The sequence below is a fragment of the Pelmatolapia mariae genome, linkage group LG7, assembly GCF_036321145.2.
Source record: "Pelmatolapia mariae isolate MD_Pm_ZW linkage group LG7, Pm_UMD_F_2, whole genome shotgun sequence".
Lineage (NCBI taxonomy): Eukaryota > Metazoa > Chordata > Actinopteri > Cichliformes > Cichlidae > Pelmatolapia > Pelmatolapia mariae.
In genome coordinates this window covers 5218944-5240109 of record NC_086233.1, presented here as the reverse complement: position 1 = coordinate 5240109, position 21166 = coordinate 5218944, and the positions used below count along the sequence as shown (strand labels likewise).

Below are 21166 nucleotides of genomic sequence, written 5' to 3'. Positions count from 1 at the left end.
GTTTGAGTCGATGAGCGCCACTGAATGATGGACAATCGATTGCACTCGCTCCACTCCACACTACCGAGGTAGCAGAGCTCCTTCTTCCTCAGACTTAAACCCTGCTGCCATAGAATGTTTCAGAACACTTCAGGAAACCATTCCTACCATTCTCTGTGAGACTGTATGCAACTCCACTTTCTTTAGCAGGTACGTATATCTGTCACCATGCCAGGATATACCTGTTACACCTGTTTCCAGGCAAAGTGTTAAAAACCCAAAAAGACACCCACCAGTGACAGGAGTGACTCCTCTCAGCAAAAGGTGTGTTCTCGTGTTAAACCAGATTCCTATGTGAACAACAATATGGTCAAATGTACATATATATTATTTATTTATTCAACTTGCATTCTCACATTCTCTTGCACAATCTTGCAATATCAAATACTTTTCAAGATACATATGCTTTTCAAGGGTCTTTTGAGCCGCTTTCAGGCCTTATTTTGCATAGTGAAATCTTCTACAATGATTGATCATGAATATCTCAAAGACTGTCAAAGATAGCCTGCCACGGTTACTAGAATCTACATGAAAGGTGAATGAAAATGGCATTTTATTTACAATTGTTTTGTTGAAAAGTATTCTATATCCTTAATTTTGTATTGCAGTGAAATATAACTATATATAATTCTCATTAGTTTATTTTGCAATGTGAAGTTATTTTAATTATGTGTGCTCAAATATGCAACTTTCCAGGACAGCTTGAAATTGTTTTTAATATTTTAAATAGCCAGTTCACATTTTCTACCATAAACCTTTTATGTAAAACAGAGACAGTCGAACAGGAAATGTTCTGAATGTTGGCTGTTTTGAAACAGAGTAACCCATATGTAAATTTTTGCATCTCACAGTAAATGTTAGGTCCTCACAGTGTGCGCCTGTGACCTTTTATTTTAACTATGTTGTTTATGTATTGTGAATGGTACTATTTTTATTCTTTACTCTGCTGAGAACATGCTTCCCAGTACAGGGTCAAATGATTAGTGGTGGTATTCTCCAACGCATGTTCAGTTTCACGTCAAGACATGCCTCTAATTTTTCCACTACTCTTTGCTCTGCTTTGAGCTTGCTGAACCACCCATCCCTTTTGAGATCTTGTGTCTGTGTATTTAAGATTTATCTTTGCTTGTGGAAAAGAGACCCAAACCAGTGCAAAAGAGATTCTAACCAGTGTTTTTAATGAGTAGAATAACCCATTTAGAGTTCCCATTGATGAAATAAACCTTAAATCAGAGTGCATATCATCTCAAATAAACAATATTTTGTTATGTATTTTACTCCATGATGTAAAACACTTCTGTACAATGGTATAGCAAGTTTCCAAAAATGTACAAGTGAAGATATTGTTTTAATCAGAACACTAAGTCATATATGAAACACAAAACTCACACCAAGTTATAGCTGAAGTCCATCTTTAACAAAAACCTTTGACAATTTTTTATGCATTAAAAAAATTTATGTACATTTATTTATAGTGCTTACTACAAAGCACCCTAAACACGATTAACAGTAGTTCATTTATCCTTTTTCTCTTACTGTAAAGATATAAATCAACGTGATTTAACATTTGTTACTCATTAAAAGACATTTTAGTGTAATCAAGTATTAATCAATAAAATAGACAGATCCCGTAAACAAATGTAAATAACGACACTGAGCACTTTTATCCAGTTTAAGTAAACATGTTAATTCCACTCCTTCATTAATGTATACCTTCATAGCTACAATGCATCGTGGAAGCCTCTGTGCTGTTAAGATCCTTCATCACTGAGGAGTTTCAAGTGGGAGCAAAACAATAATGTTTAAATTCTCAGGCACTTAAATGGAGCCAGGATGCAAAATAACGCTGTTAATTCTGAGCTGAGAGCTGGTCTGAGAAGGAACAGATAATCTATCCCATGCTGTGAGACTTTTGTCAGTTACATCAATATATTTTGATGTGTCAGACATTCAATTGCAGACTAACAGCAGACTGAATCCATCTTAAGGCAACATTTATGGCAGGTTTTAGTAACAGCGTTGGCATGCCTGACAATCTCATTTTGGAGCAAAAACACATAATTTTTTGTCAATACCTGTTTTTTTATATTGCGGGGTGTCTGGTGATTCCCGCCCCTACTTTTTACTGCGGGATGAATTAAGCTTGAGTGCAGTTAGTGAGTTTCCTGGCTGTACCGTATTAATAATAATCACATCGCTAAGAGAAGGTAGGTGCGTTTCATTGTGCTAATGCATTTTCTCACGGCTCTCTGCAGCTTCTTAACTTTTCTCACACTATCAGCATGAGAAAAGTATGTGAGGTGCCAAATGAGTAGTCCTTCAGTTCTAAGTGCTGTTAGTGCGTTAACACATCAGGTGCTGGTGATACTTGGAGGCTGGTCAGTATTTATGCATCTTGTTGCACCATTAAAGACTTTGCATAGGAAACATTTGTGTTTATTTGTTCTATATGTCTTGGTTGTCCTTGAGGTGCACATAAGGGATTTGAAGAGCAAGAGTAGCCACTAGAAAGCATAAAATAGCATCATCATCATCATGAATTGAGCCTTCAGGAGACAATGGTTTGATGCATATGCTTAAAACAATGTGGCATGCAACGGCCATGACCGGCTCTGTGTGTTTAATGTGGCACATCATAAATCAGGATTTTGGTTATGTGACATTATTTTGTCATAAATTATTTTGTCAGTGTGTCTGTTGACTGTTTTTGTTTGTGGTCTGTGCCTTGAAGAGACTATACATGTCCCTTGTCTGATTGGATGAGCTGTTTTGGGCTGGCTTAAAAAATGGCATCTGCTGATTGGCCCCCACTGTCAACTGGCCACTTCAAAAACTGTGTCTCAATACGTCCCCTGACAGCAGCTGACACCAACAGCAGACCTAGTTTTGATTAGTTTGATTTCTTGCTTTTGACCTTGGTTTACCCCGGAGTTTATGGTTTCAGTTTTGGTATTACTGGTGTCCCCACTTCGGCCCCCAAACCAGGAGAACCAGGGCAGGGTGGTACCTTTATCCAGTCCTTTGAGTAGTCCATTCTTTAAAAAGTTTTTATTCCTGTTTTAACAAGTCTTTGTCATTCCAGTTCTAATTGTTGTTAGGGTGCTGTGTTTTATCAGGCAACCAGCTGAACTGATAGGGTTCCCGTGGCACCAGGAGATCTATGTCAAGCCTCTTCTGTTCCTTTTCACTGTTCACCGTCCTGTACCCGAGCAACGACATGGCCCCTTTACACACTTCCTGGATTCGTCTGACCTTGTTGTGTGGCAGCATGGTGCGCCAAGCCTGGGAGACGTTGGTAGCGCTCCTCGACGTGATCTTGAAGGCCTCTTTAATAGAGCCTTTGCCTTTTCCGTGGGTCACCTTGTAGATCCATGTGGCCAGCTGTGTGGTCATCTCCAGACCTACAAACTGATACATGGCACTGATCTCCTCGAGTGGATTGCGTGCCATGTCCTCGTAGCGAACCAATTTGTAGCGGCCTTTTAGAAATGGAGGGGGCTTCAGGACCGCCCTCTCGTTGATACGCACATGGCTGCGACAAATCTCCTGCATGACCTGATACTGTACCTCTGCTTCCTTAATGCGTTTCTGTTCCAAGACGATTGCGTTATCACTCACAAAGGCCTTGGCTGACTCTTCCCTAGACCGCACAACTGCCCGTGGGTCTCGGACCAGGTGGATGATGCGGAGATCTAAGTTCGAGTCCTGCAAAAGTGGATAAAGTGATTCCAGTTCAAAGAGCCGCACATCTTTGTACACCACGTGAGAGTAAGAGTCACACGCCTGCTCTACCCTCTGCAGTCCCTCAGCACCACATTTCTCTAGGCACAGAGTCTGGTTGCTGAACTGATTACGTGGGGTAAGAGGACAGATTGGTGGTGAGCACAGAGCTCGACTGTGACTCCACATAAACAAAGACGACACATTGTGGTTCTCTGGAAGGTAGGACTCCATCACTGAGAAGTCACACTGGAACACGCTCCGTAAGAGATCCCTCACTGCCATTCGAAGCGCCCTTGCACCGTTTTTCTGCAGCTTGGTCCACACATGCCAACCGGGCTCCATAAGGTAGAAGACAGACGGGTGCTGACTGAACACCTGACCCAGGAAGGATGAGCCTGATCTCCACGATGACAGCAGCAGAACATGGACTTTGGCGTTGGAGGGTTGTGGGTCACAGGGGCTGAGTTGGGCGTACCAGCTAAAGAACAGCACTACTCCTGCCCCCTGTAAAATCACCAGGAACATCATGGTGCTGCAGTTCACTCTGTAGCGCGGCATCGTGGCTGTGAGCTGCTGTCAGACAGTCGTCCTTTGTTTGAATCCTCTCTTTGGTCCTGTGTTGAGGTGTTTATCTTTGCTGCATTAAAAAGCAAGACAGACAGAGGGAGAGAAATTCATATTCAAGATTTGACAATCATGTTTATGCAGCACTCAAAATCTCTAGCAAATCATTATCAAGCATGTGTCAAGAAGAGACAGTCCATACGCTCTTATAAATTAGCTGACTTTGGGACATTAATAGTGACACAATATTGATTAAGAAAATATGACTTTTGTTATCAGTTTTTTTATCTGATGAAAAGCTCAAATAATAAATAAATTAGATTAATTTTACTTAGAGACTAGTTATACTTGCTCCAGTAAATGAGGTCTTGTGCAGCTTTAAATGCTAAAAAAATTACATGTATAGTGGAAGTATTTTAAACTGTTTTAATTTTGGTGATTATGGCTTATGGCTCATGAAAATCAGAAATCTATTATCTCAAAGTGTTAGTATATTTAATTCAAAGTTTGCATATGAATGGCGTGTATTTCTCAGTCTAGTTTAGCACTAAAACCACAATCATGGGGACAACTGCCAATGTAACGGTTACCCAAATGATTATCGACATCCTGTACAAAGATTTTTGTATTTCATTTCAGGCTCATAGCGCCTAGGTACAGGAGTCAAGGTTTTTGAATGGTTTGAGATACTATGTCCTCTATGTTGGTGGTGGTGGTTGGTCTGCTGTGCTTCATCGAGTCCAAAGCCAACACAGCATTTCCCAGGAGATGTGTGAACACTTCATGCCTATATCTCCTGACAAGCTTTATGGACATGCTGCTTCCCTTTTCAACATGACATAGCACCTGCCCACAGCTCAAAAACATCATTACTGTGTGTGACTGGCCTGACCTGGCACCCCAGCAGTGCAACAATGTGATCGCCTCCCTGCCACACCACACGTGCCGAAATTCTTGGCAAATAAGTCCCAACCAAGTAATGAGTTTGTAAATATGGTTTAAGTAAATTTTAAATACTTTTATCATGTGTCTGACAAAACATAATCTGAGATACTGAAATGATGATTTAATGAGCTTTAAGCCCATAAGCCCTGAGTAAAGAAACATTTTACATAGATGAAGAACCTAACAATAAACTAGTGCAGAGTGAACTCAGGTCAAAGAAGTGGAGCAATATCCTTTAAGAGCACTACTTAGAAATTCATTGCGTTCTTATTCTATTACAGTTTTGTTTTCATCTAAACTCTCACCTTAGACATTTTATAGAGATGTCTGCAAAGATTATGGCTAATGTCAGTGCGTCAAATTACAAGCTGAGCAAGTTTCAACAATTTAAAATGATTCAAATGACACTCAGCCAATCAGACTAAGCCACTAGCTTATATCTATTATAGCCCATATATTGTTTATATCTAACTTTGTAAATAATGTGTTGCTAATATTATTAAGTGTACTGACAGCTAATAAACCAAAGATCGGGTTCATTTGGTAGATACACTCCTCACACTTGGAACACGTCATGCACTGACTGTACCTGACAAAGTCACGTACTACACACAGCACAGTCAGACCTTCCGGCACAATCTCAGCAAAAACTGTGAAAAGGTATTTGAATCCATTCATCACCTTTTCAGGTTTATTTTTACCCATTCATGTTCGCACCCTCATTTTCAGTACAGATAAAACAGATAAGCAGATAAGATTGCAAAACGCTCTTGCAAATTCTTCCTGTTGTACTTCTGTGTTTGTAATTACCTCAATGCATTTTTACCTCATTCTTTCTACACATACGCACATGCATACATCCATCGTCACAGTCTATTTTAAGTGACTCAGAGCTTCCATTACAAAATCACATGAATTCCAAAGAACCACCTCCCATTCTGCTTGCTTTTTATTATTATTATTTATTTATGATGTGTCCTACAATATTTGTCAATTTAACCAATTTTGCAGGGCAATCTTCATATACAAGATTAATTTTCATATATGAGAGACCTGACAGAATATGGAAACGACTTTTGTGCTTTGTTCTGCCTGTCTTGAAATCTTTGAAGCATTTCCACTGGACTAAACACATATGTTGAAAACAAAGACTGTGCTGAGAATTCAGTGACATTTACAAGCAAAGCTGTCATCCAGAGAACAAGTTAGAAGCATGATTGCATCTTAATTGGTGGATTTTGAGACATTTCATCCGTATTGTTGTACTTTGTGTCCCTCGCTGCTGCAGGAGAACTTCATGCTGGTTTGAAATGCAGAGAGAGCTCGGGTTAGTGCAGAGAGAAAACTGCAAACACTGGCACGGCTGTTAGAGTGAATTGATAAATGTTTGTCATTTTTATGCTTGACCATCCATCTCTATATAGTTTAACTGTGGGATGAAAACAATTCCACTCTCCCCCTCCCCAGATTCTCGAGGTTCTGGGTGCGAGGTTGAAGTGTGTTATCACAGGTCTTTTGATGTAAGCTTCCTGCGGTTACGACCCTTTGGTCAGCAGGAGGACACACACACACACACACACACACACACACACACACACACACACACACACACATTCCTACTTACATATAGAAATTCACACATGGCATACAAAGCTTTGTCTTAGAACTATGTGGGCGTTACTTCTTGTGTGTCTCAATAAAAGGCAGCAGGAGGAGGTCATCGTCGGGGGTCATTTTCGTGTGAGACACAAGACGATACTTCCCTTGCAAGTGAAAACGATCGATTGCTGTTGACTTGTATTTCTTTCACGGGAATAAGTCTCTAGAATTAGTGGGGTCTGAGTTAGACCCAACAACGGCTTCACTGAAAAAACTCTTTATGCAGTGTGACATCAAAATATCAATACAAACTCTAGACATCACGCCATGCAATTTTTCCTGCATCATGCCACTGTAGCAAGCGGCCTTTATGTAGCTGTTCAGTGTACATTTTTAAGGATTGAAAAAAAAAAGTTAATTTACATTAAATGTGTTTTCATAGAAAATAAAGGGACCAGTTTTATTGTTACTTAGTTGCACATGAGATGGTTTTAGTAAAGTTATAACTTTTGGCCACTTTTAAATGCGATACTTTCTATTGATACTTTTAGATACTTTTAAACCAATCCAATACAAAACTCTGATCTCTCCCCTAATGTTCCAATGTTACGCAACATGCTAACATGTGAGGCGTGTCACCTCACCGGCGGCTTATGACAGGAATGCTGTGAACTTGCTGTCACCTGATGACAGTTGAAAATACTGGCAGCATTCTTCTTTCACCAAGTGCAGGAAGAAGGAAGAAGAGCAAGATCCCTGACGATAAAGCAAATCATGGTAGTATGCCATAAGATGTCTGAACAGGCTGGGACACGAGCTAATCAACTTTAGACCCTCGAGATAGTGAAACAGTGATAGTGAAATCCTAGTGTGGCAATAATTACCTAGTTAGTTGGTAACTGATGTGAACCACCCTTCTTAAACATTTTGAATCACATGGGCTGATTTTGAACATGGTGAAAAAATCAGACCTAAACATCACACATTAACCACTGAAACTTTACACAGGTATTAATCACGCCACTGCATTCCTGCTCTCTCTGTTTCTCTGGGTCGTCTGATTGTTGGGACTTTCTCTGTATCAATGTAGAGTCATTACCTTATATATAAATTGCCTCGAGGTGATTGTTGCTGGGATTTGGTGATATATTAAAAAAATGAATTTCATTTATTGAAACTATCAGGTGTCAGGGCATTTAGCCACCTGCTACTCACAGATAGAAGGGCCTGAGTTTGACTCGTCTATCTGGGGCCTTTCTGTGTGGAGTTTGCATATTTTCTCAATGTTTGTGTGAGTTTTCTCTGGGTGCTCTGGCTTCCTCGCACAGTCCAAAGTTAGTGGGAATTAGTAATTAATTAGTTAATTATTAATTAGTGATTCCAAATTTCCCATAGGTATGAATGGCTGTGTGTCTCTCTGTGTTAGCCCTCTATCAGATTCCAGGGTATGCCCTACCTCTCAACCCTATGACAGCTGGGATAGGCTCCAGCCCCCCCTGGTGCATGAAAGTATCAGTCAAAGATTCAATCCTCGAATATTTTCAGACAAGCACTTATTCATCCACCCAAAAACACACGCTAAGCTCGACTTTTAGCTAATAACAGAAGATGAAACCTGAGAAAGTTACAGTCTTGTTAGCTGCTGATCCTTTCCCTTCAAGAACCCCTTTGAGTAACCTTCCTGTTAAACTCTCAGATAAATGCAGAAAAATAATCTTAAAAAAACACACACACACAAATTAACAACTTGTGACAACTGGCAAAAGAAATCTCTCAAACCATATTTACTCACTTGTACTGAAAGGCAGGATTTTATTGTATTATTTTCTAACTGAGCTATCACTAAATACTAAAATATCTGGACGAATGTCTTGCTTAAACCAGGACAACTGTAATGTGCTTCCACATACTTGCATGTGGGCGCAGATCTGATGTAGAGGCAATAATGCCAGGTAATGTCAAGTTTCAGATAACTTTGTACTTTCTTAAATTTCAACAGGCTGCTCAGCTGGAAAAGTGGAAACTTTCCCTAAGGTGACGCTGCACAATTTAGCATTGTAAGACTGAAGTGCTGCATCATCAAAAAAAGAAAATCCCGATAGACTTTCAACCCTCACTATCAAAGATGCTGTTAAATGATATTTATCTGCTGAAAACAGCAAGCACTGTGCACTCAGATGTGAGGTGACATGGATCCATCACATGCAAAACTGCCTGAGGCTGTAATCTGCCCTTTAATTTGAAATGTTAACATGAGTCTGCAGTGTCACAGACACAGTGGATAAACAGGGACAAGCCCGCAGAATGTGGACTTTCTCGAATGCCGCCCAAGATCAACATCATTTCTGAAGTAGATGGTGGAGCAGATCAGGTGTGATAGCACAGTGGGAAAAAAAGATTCATCTCAAAATTGTCAAATTCTTTTGTACTGTGACATCAGTGGAACTGTTTTGTTTGTAGGGAGACAAATCAGCTGACCAGGGCACTAGTCAAATGAAGTTTATAAATATGATTCCATATAAGAGGATGCTAAATGACACTGGCATTTTGCTGCTGGGATTCTTTCACCTGTGCTTTGACAAATTTCATTTACTGATTTTAAATCTGTTTTTGTCTTGCAAGTTCCTGTTTTTTTAGTTATGTTCCAAGTATTGGACAGCTAGGATGACTGGACAGAAACAGCGACTCATTATAAAATTTAAGAAAGTAAGTGTGCTCTGCAGAAAAGTAAGCCCAAAATTAACGAAGGTCTTTTGTTGGTTCTAAAATCTGTGAACTGATACTTGATGATGAGTTTAAAAGGAAACCGAAGCCAAGTAAATCAGTAGCCTGGGAAGCATTAGTGCAGGTTGTCCAAAATTTACTTTGGAATCACAGAGCAGAGAATTTTGCTAAAATCAAATCAGCTAACGAGTACAAAATGTCACTGAAGATGCACTTTTGTTCACCCAAATCTGGGCAAAGTCAACAATGAGCATGGAAAAAGATAAAAGATCAAATAAAATGTTGGGAAAACTGATACCGGGGACAGTGTAATCTGAGCGTGGTGGTTGACTGCTTCTGATTCTTTGTAAAAGACATGCATGCTCAGTACAAGTGCTAAAGTAAGTGGCTAAAACATTTTTGAGCAGACATTTGACATGTTTTGACATGTCGATATGAAAAGTCTCAAAACATCAGTGATGTATATCTGAAAACCGTGTGAACCTCACAGTTGAGCAAAAGTTCAGCACAGTTCACTACTGTAAACTTTACCACAGTTCCCTAGCACTAACTAATCACGGCAGCCTGCACACGAAGCCTTTAAATTAATCTGAATGGCAGTAGGAAATAACCAGAGAACTTAAGCAACCCATCTTTATTTATCAATAAAATCTTGAAAATTATTTAAGTGTCCCCTACGGTCTTTCTTTATTTCTAACCATAACGCTATGATTAGAAACTCTAACCCTAAGTGTACATGACATATCCAGTGTATGTAACACATCTTGCAGCATGACTGCAGCTTTATTGTAGAGCAGGGCCCTGATCAGGCTGCATGAAGAACATACTTGACATTAGGTACTACCCCGCCTGTTAGATTTAACTACTCATGAAGGTGCTGACATGTTAAGACTTTCTCTCCTGTTTATGTCTTGAACAGATTAGACAGCACACTGAACAATGGAGCAGTAAACAAAAGGTAAATGCTTCTAAACCCCCAACCTTCATCTGGATTTATATAATTTATGACTGTGTGATATTATACACACGCACCTTGTGTACACATGGATCTGCAGCGTCTTGTGTGCAGACATTGTGCGACGCCTTGCGTGCAGCTGCTCGTGCACTGTTTGTTTGCAGTGAGACTGAGTCTGGGAACAGATGGGTCTCTTTCTGTTTGCCAGCAGAGACGTGGTGAGTCCATGTGCAGGAAACACTTTGCTGTCTTTGTGAGGCAAGCAGCACCGTGAACTACAGCACAGGGGACACCGAAGAGATCAAGATATTCGTCTGCTAAGAAGCATACATTATTGCACCTGCATAGCGAGCTGCGCCAGCTGCAACCTTTCCTTGTGATTATCATTTCTGAGAAAGCGGCTACTCGAAAACACTCGCTGCTCGTCCTACTCAGCTCAGGGTTGTTTCAGGTTGTCTTGCAGCTGCTTGATCAGTGGATAAATAAACCACACAGTCAGCCAAACCTCCTCAACAATCCACTTAAACTAAATCACTCGCTTTGTTCATGAAGTCTGCCTGAAGGTGGCCATTCTTCAATTGTACTTTCTGATGTTTGTAGTTGGTAATGGAATGCATATAAGAGCTGCAGAGTGCTCTTTAGACCACTCTGTATCTTGTAAGTGTACAGATCCAAGTCTAAAAAGCTTCTTAAACATATGACAAAAGATTTGAGCTGATATGTGTATAAACAAAATCAGTGAGCCTTTCAAGCTGGCCTATCGCATACTCTTTGTACTCTTTGTGAACCTGAACCGTACTTATTTCTGAAAAGTAAAAATAAACATTTGCTCAGTTTTGATGTAGTTGTTCACACATTGGCCAAACAAGCAAAAGATCCCTAGTTTGTTCCCGGGAGAAGGAGAGTTTGTGGGTGCTCTTGTGCCAATCATGGAAAAGAATAAACTTGTTAAGTGCAAACAGCTAAAATGAAGCCAAATGTTAAAAACCGTGAAAAGTGCCCGTTGTCCCTGTCTGTACTTTCAAAAATGTATATTTTTGATATTTTATGGGTTTTTTCTCCCGCTGCCGGTGAACTCTGCATTCACCTTCTATGGATGCACAATCTGATACTGGACACAGGTTCTGTCCTATTCAGTTCATTGTTGCTCTGCATTTATAACTCTACATAGCAGAAGCGGTGCACCTGCTACAAGCAGCACAGCTAATATAGCATGGAGGAAACTGGCAGCACAGGTTCAGCAGTCGGGAGGTATTCCAAGCATGCTGCATCAACAGCTTTTCTTTACATATTTGCAGTGGTTTTTACTTAACTGCCTATCAAACTGTTGCCAAGTGGGATGACTCAACTTAAAATCTCCAACAACAGTGCTTTCTTTGTTGGTTTCTCTCTTGCTCTGTTTGCTTTAACACATGTTGGGAGGCTTTTACTGCACTCACTGTAACATAAAGTGTTGATAATCTTGGTTAAAACTGAAATTATCTCATTTCGCCTGCCTCCTATTACACCAGTCTCCTTCCCCTGCTCTGACAGCAGGGTGCAGTAAAGACCTGGTCGTTTTCTTCTGTAAGCAGGCCTGAAACAAACATTGACACTAAAAACATGATTCATGTGTGTTTCTTCCACCTCTTCTTTCTTTTTGTATTTACATTTATCAGCTGTTATAAATGCTGATATTCAGCAAATCACCAGCCACCAATAAATTCAAAATGCAAGCTATTAAATTCCAAGACTTGGTGGAGTTTAAAACAGCGCAAATAATATATAAAGTAAGAAATAAAATGCTTCCAAAAGAAATCTGTAAATTGTTTATAGAAAGAGAAGGTGGGTATAACTTAAGAGGGAAATGGAATTTAAAAATACAAAGTGTTAGAACAACTTTAAAAAGTATGTCTATCTCAATAGCAGGAGTTTAATTACGGAACAGTCTAACAGAAGAAATTAAAGAAAGTAACAACATAAACCAGTTTAAAATGAAATATAAAAAACAGATATATAACAAATATAAGAATGAAGAAAACAGGGTTAACCCAGGGCGGTAATGTTGTTCGTAATAGTGTTTTAGTTTGTTTGTCTCATAATTTGTGAATCTGCAAACGTTACCACTCAGTCTTTATTTATATGAAAGTAACTATACTGTGGTGGGGCTTGTTTATTTGTTTTGTTTATTTGTTTGTTTGTTTGTTTTGATTTGTCTTTACTTTTGCTTCATTATGTTGTTTGTTTAATTTAAGGCTAAAAGAAAATTAAATCAATGAGAGGTAAAATTTGAGGGGGTAGGGACTAATAAGTGTATACTTCTGCCTACTCCGTTTCAAACAAATGAATGGAATGATATTTTGTAATGATTGTGAAGGCACATGTTTGAAATAAAAATGAACTGAACTGAACTGAACTAAATCACAAATAAATCAGCTCATAAAATTTGTTTATTTTCTGCAAACCTCACATTGTAAATGTTCCTTAAGTATGTGCTTATATAGAAACATGGGTTCTTGCCAGTCTCTCAGCTATCCTCCGTTAGAAACACCTTTGCCATTATGACTCATATTTCTTCTCATAACCTGAAACACTCATAGACACATCCAGTATTTCCTCTGATGTCACAGTCCCTTGATGTGTTTGTCAAGTATTAAATTGTAGTTTCTTTTAGAGTACAAACAACGTAATAACAGAGCCAGTGTTCTTGTTTTTGGCCGTTACTGATTCACCCTTTTGTGTAATCAATAACTGCTTTGTCTTTTATCTCCACTCCCTTTGAATATTTAACCAGTTTAACACTAATACGAAAGCACACATAAGTAATGGTCAGTGGTACCCATGCACCAGTCAGCTGGGATGCATCTTTTTTTCAGACATTATTTGGTAACTTTATATTTTTGCTGTGGATTTCTCCACTGTCACTATTACAAAGTGCTCTTAATCCACTTACTATTATTATTGTTATCTCTTCCATTGAATAGCGATTTGCGTGTTTGCAGATCAGCTGAAGTAAGCTTATCAACTACCCACTGGAAACGCTATAGAGGAATGCCCACATTTAAGGATGATTGACACGGGCACTTGAGCAGAGCAGGCTTCCTCATATTACCTCTATAACCCTGTCAGAGTTTACAGTTAGTTCAAACACTGAGCCTCAAGAGTACCCAATTCTTTCTTTTATATATCTATAAACATAATGTCAAATTCTGTTTCAAAATTGAGGGAAGAGAAAATTTTTAAATGAAAGGCAGTGTGACAAATTTAATAGCTTTAAACCTGATGTTTTTGAAAAAAATTAGCTATATATTCATCTGTACGACAGATAGAGTCTCACATTTTAGACTGCTGCTCAGAGTGTGGCCCGTATAATGCCTGTCTGTGAAGCACAAACGTGACATGAATATTGGCAGCTTTTAATTACTTCATTCATTCACTGTCTTTAAATGAACCCCGTGGAATCTGGTAAATATAGTACAGAATAAAAACGGCCGAAGAGGCTTGTAGCTGGTACTTGTAATCACATTACAGAAGACTGTGTAACGGCACAGACCAAACTAACTCTGAGGGGATAAACGGGGGGTAATGGAGTCCCCTGCGCCTACCTGGGTGGTCACGGATACTGATCTTTGGAGTTTCGTTACATTTTTGCGTTGCTCGGTTTTAAAGACGAATTTATTGACATGGTTGTAAAAGAATCACCAAGGTGGGCAGAAAAGAGGGTCGTAACCGTAGAGAAGCGAGCGGGTTGTAGTTTATTCGTCTTTTTTTACCTCTTATTCCACCGAAGAGAAAGAAAAAAAGTCTCACCTTTTATTTTGTTGTCGGTCGCGCTGTCTGACAACGGAGCCTGTCCACAGTCCTCTGAGCTCTCTTCTCCTCCGCCGCCCTCGGTCACCAGCTGCTCGGAGAACTTTCTTGTAGTGGCCGTGCACAAGGCGCAGTTTTGAGACGTGGCCGGTGGCAGTGCAGGGCTGACGGGCTGGCAGAGGGCTGGGCGGGGGCTGCTGGTCACAGAGATAGGAGGGTGGTGGGTGGATGGGTGTAACGGAACAGTTATAAAGACGACATTTACGGCGCATCGACGGCAGACATCCTTCCCAACATTTATTCTTGTGTGTGGTGCAGTAGGTAGGCTACAGATGTTAACTGCCCTGTGGTCCAGTCCCAGTGTTTTATCTCCGTTACCAGCCACAATGCAGCCACTACCTTTATAACTATGTGTTTATTGTACTTACATTTTAACCAATCCGATCTTTTTTGGCCACTTAAAACATGTTTACAGAACTATTGTTATGTTTTATATTGTTGTGCTGTCCTCTTGGCCAGATTACTCTTTAAAAAGACATTTTTAATGTGAACGAGATTTATTCTAAAGGAATAAATAAAGAACATATGAAAGTCCGTGCCAAAAAACTGATTGCTGCTTCTACCTTATGACAAAGTTGTTTGTGGCTCAAGATCACCTGATATCATTCACGAGGGATACATTTGACATATATTTCACATATCCTCCTGAGAACCAAGCAAACAAGTATCTTCCAGTTTAACGTTTTTTGTGATGTCCTGCCTATTTGAACGTAGAGGCGACCCAAACACATGAGGTATCATTGGAAAGGCACAGATGTCCCTTTTTGAGCTCACTTTAGGACTTATTATGGTAGCTTGAATAAATCAAAAGATGTAGACCAAAAACAAATGTCCATTTGTCCAGTTTTTGGCAAATACACACTTTCAAGTCATTTTTCTATTCAAAAATAACTTTGCAAAAGGAGAGACACTGGATCAATAAACTCGAGGACGCGTGAGAAAAGTTGACATTGTCCTCAGAACATTTCCATCCAATTTGTTTTGCTGTTTTACAGTCAAGCTTTAAAACTAGCTGCACAAGCTGATGGGTAGCCTCTCTTTACTTTCAAAGATAAATGAGGGCTCCCCCTCTGCACTGGCTCATCGGCTCAGTGTCCTCCCCAGTTGTGCTGGTTATCATCATGAAACTGCTGAACACTACTGAATCTCCAAACATTGATTCTGTTCATCTGGACGTAGTGTTTTCAGTGGGAGACTACTGAATACTACTACTGAATAATTCAACTGAGCTCGCATTGCATTAATGTGGGGGGTTTAAGTTTTTGATTACAATGTCTCCCTGTCTGCAAGGGCCCCTTATCATAACTTTTCTAGCAGGCTACAATTTCAAGTGTCCACCCTCCGTTTTGATAAGGGACTTGACCAAGGTGTCGTTGAGCATTGTGCCTTAAAGTAAACTTTGATATAGTTCAATCCAATGACTGTCTAAATGTATTTTCTACAGTCATTGGTTTAATCAGTTGATAATAGGAGAACCAAAGCAGTTTTAATAGCCAGTAAAACACCATCTGCTTCGTTCAGCATCTGTGCTTGTTGCACCTAGGTTTGACCATCCCTTTGTTCTGCAGGTACATAGATTTTACAGGTTCGGATCACTGAGCTTTTGTGAATTCTTTGCGTGTCCTATTCAGGGACCAGTAAAGAAGTCACTGATTCTGTGCTTTATCTTAAGCTACAGTTTCTGAATCACTTTTAATGTGTACTGTACCATTGCTACTTGGTGGGGTGGGGTAAAGTTATGTTTCACATATTGTTTTGATTGCCCAGATTGTGATAATATCATGTAAAACAAGAAATGAATACTGTAGAAAATACTGTGCATTGTTTTTCTGGAAGCATGGAAAACACTGAGGACAGTACACAGGTTGGTGGCAAATGAATGCCAGTATGTTATTGCCAACCAAAATAATTTACATTACTGTAAATACTTTTGCAGTAAAAATATCCTGCCTCACTTGCATTTACATGAAAGTTGCTGTAACTAAAACCCTGGCAGTTTGTGATGTCTGGTTTGCATTATTGTGCCAAACATATTTGCTTTTCCAAGATGAGCTCCATAAATTTTCTATATGCTTCTCTTGTTTGTGTTTTTCTTTTTCTTTTATCTGTTTATTTATTCATGTCCATTATTATTTCTATAAATAGCCTAAGGAGTTTGGAATGAAAGTGACTAGACTTTCTTTAAGTTGCTAATAATTTAGGGGTTCAGCAATTTAAAAATTCTGTTACCTGTGTGGGCATTTCTGAGTTCAGTTGCCAGGGATTAACCTCTTAAGCCCCAAGCCTAACTGATACGGGGGCAAAAGGCAGGAGATCAGGTAGGCTTGGGGCTTAAGAGGTTAAATCTTTTCTCCATGCTGTTCATCATTTGCTGATATTTAAGAAATCTACTGTTGGTGAGCCTATATTTTGATATGCATTCTTGGAATTATATTATTTTTTTAATTGTCTTGAGTAACATGTTCCAGATTTTTTATTCGTTTTTATGATGGAAATGATGGAAAATTCAGTGTTTTCTTTTTCGGGCAAATATCTGGATTGTCCCACACCTCCAGACCTTCTTCCACTGGGCTTGTGTAGAACTACTAGTAGAATTTTCCAGTCACCCTATGAGCTCTGAACATGTTTATATGAAAAGAATATTATTGGCAAGATCTAGGTCTAAGTTACCATGGCAGAGAGTGAAGTACCTTTGGAACACTGAAAACCAGGGTTTAACCTAAATTAACCTCACTAAGTCCATATCCTGCTCGCAAGAACAGGACTCTGGTATGCTTTGTTTGCAACACAGATTTGGTTGTATACAATACAGCGATATTTCCATTGCAAAAAGAATCCATTAACAAGATTCATGCTTACATAACCTTTCAGAAACCATGAGAAGACAGAAACGTTTGCAAATGGAAGCCAACCAAATAAAAGCACTGAGTCGATCATAATCGTTATGCTAAACCAACACTGCACACACACCGTGTGAACAGAAATACAATTTTTTTTAAACAAATATGCCTCCATTTTTGTTCTTTTGTTTGTTTGTTTTTTAAATTGAGCTTACCTTCAAACCCTGCCTTTTGCCAACCAACCAGGTAGATGCCTCAGATTTGGTACTTTAGTACATGTTCAACTCATCGCTCCCTTTCTTATGGGCCATGCAGTCGATGTGAAAACCATGAAAACAAAGCTTGAGCCTGGTTCTGGGGTTTTTTTCCTTTTAAAAATTAGTTTTTCCTTCCCACTGTCACAAAGCGCTTGCTCACAGATAGTTGTCCGATTGTTGCTGTTCTCTATAATTTTGTAGTCTTTACCTCACAATATAAAGCCCCTTGAGGGGATAGTTGTTGGGATTTTGCGCAATATAAATAAAATTGAAAATGAAGCATTTTTTTAGTGTGTGTGTGTTGTTGTGCTGGAATATATTTTTTGCGACACTGATGGAATAATGGTGTAATAACATGTTTATGGCATTAAGTTTTTACTTTACTTGTATCCTTTTGTGTGGTTTGTGTGGTATTTAATCTGACAAAAGTAAAATCGTCAGGAGAAAGAGACCCGTCTGGCACCTGAAGAGAAAGGATTCTATTTATTAAACCCTAAATACCTAAACAAAAACAATTACAACCTCTTTATGACATCACACAGATGCAGCAATAACAAAAACTGTCTAAAACTGATTGTTTAAAGCAGTCTGGCGGTTATGAACATCCACCACTTTAACAGCATAAATAATCATCATCATCATCATTTATTTATATAGCTCTTTAAAAACACACCTGGTAGGCCAAAGTGCTGTACAATACAAATATAAATATAGTAATAAGATAGCAGAAACCAGACATAGCAATAAAATAAATAAAAATGTCAGTTACCCACAGAGTTAAAAGCCAGGGAATAAAAATAGGTTTTTAATAAGGACTTAAAAACTGGCACTGATGTAGCCTGTCTAATATGGAGAGGAAGGTTATTCCAAAGCATCGGCGCTGAAACAGAGAACGCTCGGTCTCCTCTAAGTTTCAGCCATGACTTTGGGACTGAAAGCAACAACTGCTCAGCTGACCGAAGGGAGCGAATGGGGACATGGGGCTTCAAGAAGTCAGACAAATAAACAGGTGCCAGACCATTTAGAGATTTAAAAACCAATAAAAGGACTTTAAAACGGATCTTAAATTCAATTGGAAGCCAATGTAGAGAGGCCAAAATCGGAGTGATGTGGTCAAATTTCCTTCTGCCAGTTAAAAATCGTGCCGCAGCATTTGCACTATTTGCAAGCGTGACAAAGTGCCCTGCCCAACCCCTATTAAAAGAGAATTGCAATAATCTAAACGTGAAGTAATAAAGGCATGAATAACACTTTCCAAGTCACGCTTGGAAAGAAAGGGCTTAACCTTCGTTAAACGTCTGAGGTGATAGAATGCTGATTTTACCACCCTGTTTACATGGTCATCAAAAGTAAGTGCAGAATCAATTTTTACTCCGAGATTTGTGTTCGAACTCTTTAGTTGGGAAGTCAAAGCTGCAAGATCAACATCTGGAGTGTGAGAAAAACGATTTGGGCCAAATAAGATCGCTTCTGTCTTCCGATCATTAAAATTTAAAAAGTTTTTTGCCATCCATGCTTTAACATCACTAAGGCAGTCAAGCAGAGGTTGACTTGGGAGACTATCAGAATGACTAAAAGGTAAATAAAGCTGGCAGTCATCTGCATATAGATGGAATGACACTTTATGCTTTCGGAAAATCGCGCCAAGAGGCAAACGGTACAGTGAAAACAATAATGGCCCAAGAATAGATCCCTGTGGCACACCCCAAAGCAGAGGGGCCACAGAGGATGAAGCCGACCCCAACTTAACGCAAAAGGTCCTATTTGAGAGATAGGACTTTAACCACAAAAGTGCCGAACCAGAAATTCCCACACAGTGCTGTAAGCGGGAGATCAGCAAATCGTGATCCACTTTGTCGAATGCAGCGGTCATGTCCAACAAGACCAGCACTGCATATTTACCACGGTCTGTCGCTATCAGGATGTCATTCATAACTTTTATGAGGGCTGTCTCCGTACTGTGAAATGGCTTAAAGCCGGACTGAAAGATTTCCGACAATTGAGAGTCATTCAAATAGTCCATCAACTAAGTATAAACAATCCTTTCCAGAATCTTACTAAGAAAGGGAAGCTTAGAGATGGGTCTAAAATTTGATATGACTGAACTGTCTAAGCCTGGTTTCTTAAGTAAAGGATGTATGACTGCATGCTTAAACTCCCTAGGTACTTGACCTAGGGAGACTAATGTTCAGAATGTGTGGTCCGATGGTAGGAAATACCTTTTTGAGAAAACGGGGAGGAACAATGTCATTTGGAGAGCCACACGGTTTAGCATTCAACACAAGTTTCTCTAAATCAGATGCATTATTGTGACAAAAATAATGACAAAAATCACCAAGAGAGAAAATGAAAATCATAGCAAATTTACACATTTCAAATGATTTTGATTTTTAATTCCCCACTTCCTCCTTTTGATAATGAAAATAACTTGCTTGGTACCTTAATGGCACCATATGGTGGTTAGCAATGTTGCCTCACTGCACAAAAGAGGGTCCCAGGTTTGACTCCAGGCTGGGGACCTTTATGACTCTGCACATTCTCCCTGTGCATGCATGAATTTTCTCCAGGTTCTCATTCTTCCTCCCAGAGACATGCGTGTGGTTAGGTCAGTTGGTTGCTTTATACTGGCCTTAGGAGTGAATGGTTGTCTGTCTCTCTTTGCAAGCCCCGCAGCACACTGGCAACCGGTCATAGGCCTCTCACGCTATGCCAGCTGTCACAGTGTCTTCCTTTCTTGTGGCATTTAGTGAAGCAGAAGTTCTTACTTTGCAGCTCTGACAAAAATGGTAATAACATAAAAATAATTTTAAAAAATAAGCAAAAATGTGAAAAATAAGCAAAATTTGCCACATTCTCTTCTTGATTATCATAAAACTTTATTAGCTGGGAGTGTTTTCATAAAACTTTGAGATGATTTTGGCATTGTTTTCATTGGGATGAAGAATTAGAAATCTGTATGTTGATGCTCTGTCTCTAGAGCAAAGTAAAGTGGAACTTGGGGAAAGCAATGAAACACTGAAAAAAGAGATGCAAACAAGGGATGCACCTGTTTCCTGTAAGACCCAGACTCATATCCTGTTTTCCTTCTCTCTGCAGCTGAAAGAAAAGCTTTTTGGTGACCAGTAAGAGCTGGAAGCGGAGGAGGGACTTTGGGCAATGATGTGGAATTAGTTGTAACAGTTGCAATAAGGTGTTAAAAAGAGTGCTCTTTCATTCAAACAGGAGACTTCCAGTTTGAAGTGAGCCAGCACTGTTATTGGTTATATGGCTCTTTGTTACTTTGTCACTGCATTCCCAAAAAACAATGGTCTAAGACTCTGTTTTGTGAATGGACCTGTTGGCCCATCCTTAATAATTTCAACATCTATTGGTGAGATTTCCACAAGATGCTGCATATATGCCCATAATTCAATTACACAGCATCACCAACCAGAGATGGAAACAGATTGCATTTAACAGGGTTGTATAAACACTAAGGTACTGTTACTAATAAGATCACAATAATAACTTTATTTATGTTGACTCTTTATAAAAAGCAAAAAACAGATTGCAATATTGAAGCACAAAGCCAGAAATTACAGATTAAATTTTTTTTTTTTTCTAATAAACCTGTCCCGTTTGGTTCTTTTGCCATCAGAATTATTGTCTAAAGGCGAAGAAAGATGCCCAAC

The 21166-nt window shown here is 39.3% G+C and overlaps 1 protein-coding gene across 1 annotated transcript; it reads right to left on the bottom strand.

Annotated features, from left to right (window-relative positions):
• Positions 1 to 391: 391 nt before the first annotated feature.
• LOC134630394 (carbohydrate sulfotransferase 6-like) lies at positions 392 to 14501 on the bottom strand. The gene is made up of 2 exons (XM_063477643.1): positions 14339 to 14501; positions 392 to 4399 (listed from the first exon to the last, which is right to left on the bottom strand). The coding sequence occupies exon 2, from the start codon at positions 4318 to 4320 to the stop codon at positions 3124 to 3126; it is 1197 nt and encodes a 398-aa protein (XP_063333713.1). The 5' UTR covers positions 4321 to 4399; positions 14339 to 14501; the 3' UTR covers positions 392 to 3123.
• Between the last annotated feature and the right edge of the window lie 6665 nt (positions 14502 to 21166).

Bases quoted from the DNA above. Each gene is read 5' to 3' on its own strand.
- LOC134630394 (XM_063477643.1), bottom strand. From the start codon at position 4,320: ATGCCGCGCTACAGAGTGAACTGCAGCACCATGATGTTCCTGGTGATT.